Source organism: Orycteropus afer, unplaced genomic scaffold, assembly GCF_000298275.1.
Source record: "Orycteropus afer afer isolate SDZICR_OR568_19922 unplaced genomic scaffold, OryAfe1.0 scaffold01002, whole genome shotgun sequence".
Lineage (NCBI taxonomy): Eukaryota > Metazoa > Chordata > Mammalia > Tubulidentata > Orycteropodidae > Orycteropus > Orycteropus afer.
In genome coordinates, this window is record NW_006922589.1 from 221,671 (window position 1) to 227,474 (window position 5,804).

Here is a 5,804-nt window from a genome sequence, read left to right on the forward strand (position 1 = left end):
TGGATAACATTGTGACAAATGGGAATTCCAGAACAATTGTGTTCATGAGGAACCTGTACAGAACAAGGGGATACTGCATGGTTTAAAATCAGGAAGGGTGTGCGTCCGAGTTGTATCTTTCCACCATACTTACACAATCTGTATGCTCACAAATAATTTAGAAGCTGGACTATGTGAAGAAGGCAACTTTCAGATTGGAGGAAGATTCATTAACAACTTACAATATGCAGATGACACAACCTTGCTTGCCAAAAGTGAAGATGACTTGAAGCACTGATGAAGATCAAAGACAAGTGTTCAGTATGGATTACACATCAATATAACAAAAAATCTTCACAACCGGACCAATAAGCAATATCATGATAATTGGGGAAAAGATTGAAGTCGTCAGGGATTTCATTTTACTTGAATCCACAGTCAGCACACATGGAAAAACAGTAGTCAAGAAATTAGACATCATATTGCGCTGGAAAATCTGCTGCAAGGGACCTCTTTAAAGTTTTAAAGAGGAAGGATGTCACATTAAAAACTAAGGTGTGACAGACTGAAGTCATGATATTTTCAGTCACCTGATATTAATTTGAAAGCTGGACAGTGAATAAGGAAGACCAAAGAAGAATTGATGCCTTTGAATTGTGGTATTAGTGAAGAATATTGCAAATGTTGACTGCCGGAAGAAAGAACAGATCGATCCAGGAAAAAGTGCATTCGGAATGTTCTTTGGAAGTGAGAATAGACAGACTTCATCTCACCCACCTTGGCCATGTTGTCCGAAGGGAGCAGTCCTTGGAGAAGTATATCATGCTTGGTAAAGTAGGGGGTCAGCAAAAAAGGGGAAGATGCTCAGTAAGATGAATTGACACAGTGGCTACATTGATGAACTCAGGCATAATAAGAAATGTGAGGATGGTGCAGGACAGGGCAGTGTTTCGCTCTGTTGTACATAGGGTCACTGTGACCCAGTGCCAACTTGATGGCACCTAACAAAATAAAAATGTCACTAAACAACAGTAACATCCAGTGTTTTAAGTGGTTGTTTTACAGCAAAAACTGAGTATAATATTAAAACCTAAGGTAGTGAAGATGTTTCTTTTGCGAGAGCTAAACTTTGATGCCCAGAGATGTATATTGTTGGTAAATCTACAACAGTAGAATATAGAGTGGTTGGCATATCCTTTTTGATTCTTACTGGAACAGTCTTTTCTCTTATCTGGACTTTTTGCTTAAAACTGAATAATAGATAATTCGAAGTTAAAGTTTCTGGGGTAAGAGTAATAGACAGCTGCACTTTAAATTATCCTTAACTTTTCTATGGTTGTTACATCTCAGGGAAACTTCTGCCATTGCTTTGCTTTGTTTTATTTCAGAAAGAAGACAAATTGGCTCGTTTAGAGAAAGCTATCAATCCCTTGCTGGATGATGATGACCAAGTGGCATTTTCTTTCATTCTGGACAACATTGTCACCCAGAAAATGATGGCAGTTCCAGATGTAAGTGGCTTCTGTGCTAAATATTTTGAGGATAGTACAGGGGAAAGGAAAGAACTATAAGGTATGTATGCATAATGTATGATGGGGACTCTGGGGGATGGTCTACGTTAGTTCAACCTGGTACATAATTTTAAAAATTGACCTTTTTGTTATTTTTGCCTGTAGAGAGCTTTTTATTTCCTGATGACATTTAATATTTTAATGTATCTTACTAGCCCTGGAGAGAATTTAGGATACCAGCTAATGGGCTATTCATAAAGCTTTCCAGTAATACATCAGACAGTGTTTCACTGCTATTCATAAGGTTTTCATTGTCCACTTCTTTGAGAAGTGGATGGCCTCTTCTTTCTTCTGAGTCTGTCTTAGTCTGTTGTACATGGGGTGGCTATGAGCTGGGGACAACTCTGTGGCACCTAACAAGAACAACAACAGCTAATAGGAGGCTTTTGATTACAGGTGCCTTTTTTTTTTTTAATTGTGATTTGGGTGAGAGTTTACAGAGCAAATTCACTTTCCATACAGCAGTTCACACGCATTGTCTCATGACACTGACTACAATTTACCCCAATGTAACAGTTCTCCTCCCACTTCCTCCTGATAGTTACCTCTTCCCTGTGTCCATCCCTCCATGCACTCCTGCCCCCTGAGCTGTCTTCCTGTGCATAAACAGCCCTTCTTTCTCCCATGATTGTTCTCTCCGAGGAGTGTATCTACCTCAGGTAAATGTTCAACTCATATGCCTGTCTCTTTTTTTGGCTGGAAGTCATAGGTGTGGGTTCAATTCCAGACCTGAAGGGCAGCTAGTGGCCATATTCTCATGGTTCTACCAGGCTCTGTCAGACCAGCAACTCTGGTCTCCCCCCCCCTTTTTTTTTTCCAAATGATTTTGAGTTTTGTTCCACATTATTCTCCCACTCTATCCTGGATGTCCTACATAGATCCCCCCTCTGAGTGGTTGACAGTGGTAGCTGGGCACCATCTAGTTCTTCTGGTCTCATAGTCGTACAGGGTGCGGATCACATGGTATACCAGTTGCTAGGACTACTTGTTTCCATGAATCTCTGGTTTTCTTCATTCTTCTTTGCTCTGGACAAGGAGGGACCCATCATTGCATCTAGATGGCTGCTTGCAAGCTTTTAAGATCCCAGTCACTATTCACCAAAGTAGGAGGTGGAGCAATGTTTTGTGTAGTATGTTATGCCAATTGAGCTTGATGTCCCCTGTGACTATTGTCCCGAGCCCACAGGTTCAACCACTCAGTCCTTCTGGGTAGCTGGCTTTGACCAAGAAGTGACTACAACCTTGTCCCTTGTCAGCTCTACTATACACCTGGAAATTCTTACAGAACATACAGCTACACTTGTAGAACCATTGTCGGCCAATCTTATACATGGTCTTGGGTACACTTCCTGCTGCATAGACTTACCCAATAGTTCAACCTGTCCACTCATCTATCCACCCGTATACCCATGTTTGCCTTCACTGACAGCGCAGTACTGTATGTGCAAAAGGGTTCATCTTTGTTGTCTGCACCTCCCATACACCTATCTATGTCTTCTTCTTCCTAAATGCCACCATATTGATCACTCACATTTGGTACATTGCCCTTTTTAATTAGAGGGAAATGACAAATCGATAATTGCCTAGTGTTGTCTTTTGTTTCACTTTGTTTTTTGCAACTTTATAGCAGGGCTACCGTGTTGATTCTGTGGCCCTTTTGTTGTAGTGATCCTCACCAGGAATTCTGAACTGAGTTTTCTTTTTTGCTGTACCAGTTGCTATCGAATCAGTTCCAACTCATGGTGACCCCATGTGTTTCAGAAGAGAACTGTACTCGATAGGGTTTTTAATGGCTGATTTTTTGAAAGTAGATCACCAGACATTTCTTCCAAGGCACCTCTGGGTGGACTCTAATCTACAACCTTTTGGTTAGTGGCTGAGTGTGTTAACCATTTGCACCACTGTAGGCATGTAACATATATAATGCTATAATACTTCTGAATGAGACTAGGGAATAAGGAATTTTAATTGTAAGTTTAGAGCAGGAGTTCTTACCTTATCAGGGCATAGGAGCCCCTAAAGGAATCTATGAACCCCTTAAATTATATATAAGTGTTTATATGATTATACGTTTTTCTGGGAAAGTGTGCGTAGCTTTTGTTAGAGTCTTAGGAATATTTGTGCCCTGATCAAAGTTGAGAAATTCTGGTGCAAAGAATGGTTTCCATTTAGTTTCTCATGTTTCCTTTTTATTAGTCTTGGCCATTTCATCACCCAGTCAATAAGAAATTTGTTCCAGATTATTACAAAGTGATTGTCAACCCAATGGATTTAGAGACTATACGTAAGGTAGGTGATTTGATCTAAAATCCCGTTTTGGAATCAAGTGATCTTGTATTTGTATCTGACTGCCTGATTCTTTTAATCACAGAACATCTCCAAGCACAAGTATCAGAGTCGGGACAGCTTTCTAGATGATGTAAACCTTATTCTGGCCAACAGTGTTAAGTACAATGGTGGGTATTTCTCCCTTAATTTTATTTTGGTGAAAACATTCATAAGAAAACACACCATCTTAACAATTTATACAGTAACATTGATCACATTCTTCAAGTTGTGCAACCATTTTCACTATCCTTTTTCAAATTGCTATAACTTTTAATGGTGAAAAAATAAAATACTCTTTCAAAATTTTGGAAAGCACAGAAAAATGAGATGAGAATAAAAGCAAATGCATATTACTTTGGACTTTTGATCCTTTACAGTTTTTCCATGAGATGTGAAAATTAGCTATACTTTAAGGTCTTAAGATGGAGCCTAGGAAAATAGGTGGCTATCAACTGTGGATAGCTTCCTCTGAGCATAGTTTTGCTCGATATATGAACTGATTGAATAATACATGCTAGGCTTTGTGCTAGCTGCTTAATTCACTGAAAGAGAAAACATAGTCACTGTCCTCAACTAATTCACAATCCAGTTGAAGGAGAGAGACAGTAAAAATGTAGCTTGACAAGGGCAACAGTAGAAGGATTTATGAAGTGTACTAGAGGATAGGAAAGGGTATCTTAGCCTGAGGGTTAGGGAGGGCTTCACAAAGAAACTAATAAAATTTAATTTTGAATGACTCATTTGTCAAGGAAACCTTTACTGAGACACCTAATATGTACTGGCACTGATAAATTAAATGTAGTCTCTGTCCCCAGATTGGCTATGGTTTGTTGTTGTTGTTGTTATTAAGTGCCGTCGAGTCGTTTCCGACTCATAGCGACCCCATGCACAGCAGAAAGAAACACTGCCCGATCTCGCGCCAGCCCCACAATCCCTGCTATACTTGAGTCCATCATTGCAGCCACCATATCAATCCATCTCGTTGAAGGCCTCCCCCTCTTTCGTCGACCCTCCACCCTACCAAGCATGATATCCTTCTCCAGGGAATGGTCCCTTCCCTGGCTATGGTTTAGTTGGAGAAATAGAAAAATAAATTATAATGCTATACTATAAATGTTATGTTAGAAGTATGCATAGAGTGTGTGGAAGTTAAATTTGTATGTCAATTTGGCTGGGCCTGGTTGAGTGGCTGGGTAGTTGGTGGTAGTTATTCCCCCTGATGAGACTGGCAGTCAACTCTATGGTGGGATCTACCACAAGCAGCTGAGTAGCTGCCTTTGGGATGTGGTCTGCTTTCTGTTTATAAGGAGAAGCCTTGGGGATAGTCTCTAGCTTATGGCATGCTTGAACCCCGCATGTAGCCATGTTGTTGTTCGGCAGCCTGCCATGCTCTGCCGACCTTGGGACTTACAATGGACTTAAATTAATGTCCTGCCGTGTGGTTTGGTAACATCAGGACTGTGCCTTTTTACTTGTCGACCTTTGGCTTATTAGCCTCAGCAGCCAGCAGCTGTCTGAGTGAAGAAATGCCTCTAGCTCCAGTGGGCCAGGAGCAGGAGGCAGAGCTAGAGCCCAAGGTCGAGGGGCTTTCACACATGCCGTAGAGCCTTGCACTTTGAACTCAGACTTCTAGCCTCCCAAACTGTAAGAGAATAAACTCCTGTTTGTTCAAGCCATCCCATTTCTGGTATATATTCTTGTCAGAGTGACAATAGGTAACCAGAACAGAATTCGGTGTCAAGAGAGTAGGGTGCTGCTCTGACAGATACCTAAAATGTGGAAACAGGAGTGGACTGCGTCCTTGACCTGAGACCCTGGCAGAGAGACCCCGGCATACAGCATGAGAGACAGCAGGAGCAGAGCCAAGAGACTGGCAGAGAGATACCGGCAGAGAGACCAGCATGAAAGATGGCAGTAGCAGAGCCC

At 41.2% G+C, this 5,804-nt stretch overlaps 1 protein-coding gene across 1 annotated transcript in view; it reads left to right on the forward strand.

Annotated features, from left to right (window-relative positions):
• Window positions 1–5,804, forward strand: part of LOC103212552 (transcription initiation factor TFIID subunit 1) — a 133,982-nt gene that overhangs the window by 96,594 nt on the left and 31,584 nt on the right. Inside the window, exons 30-32 of the mRNA XM_042783385.1 lie at window positions 1,368–1,490; window positions 3,747–3,839; window positions 3,922–4,006. Coding sequence (XP_042639319.1) covers window positions 1,368–1,490; window positions 3,747–3,839; window positions 3,922–4,006 — 301 coding nt within the window. The remainder of the gene's footprint in view (window positions 1–1,367; window positions 1,491–3,746; window positions 3,840–3,921; window positions 4,007–5,804) is intronic.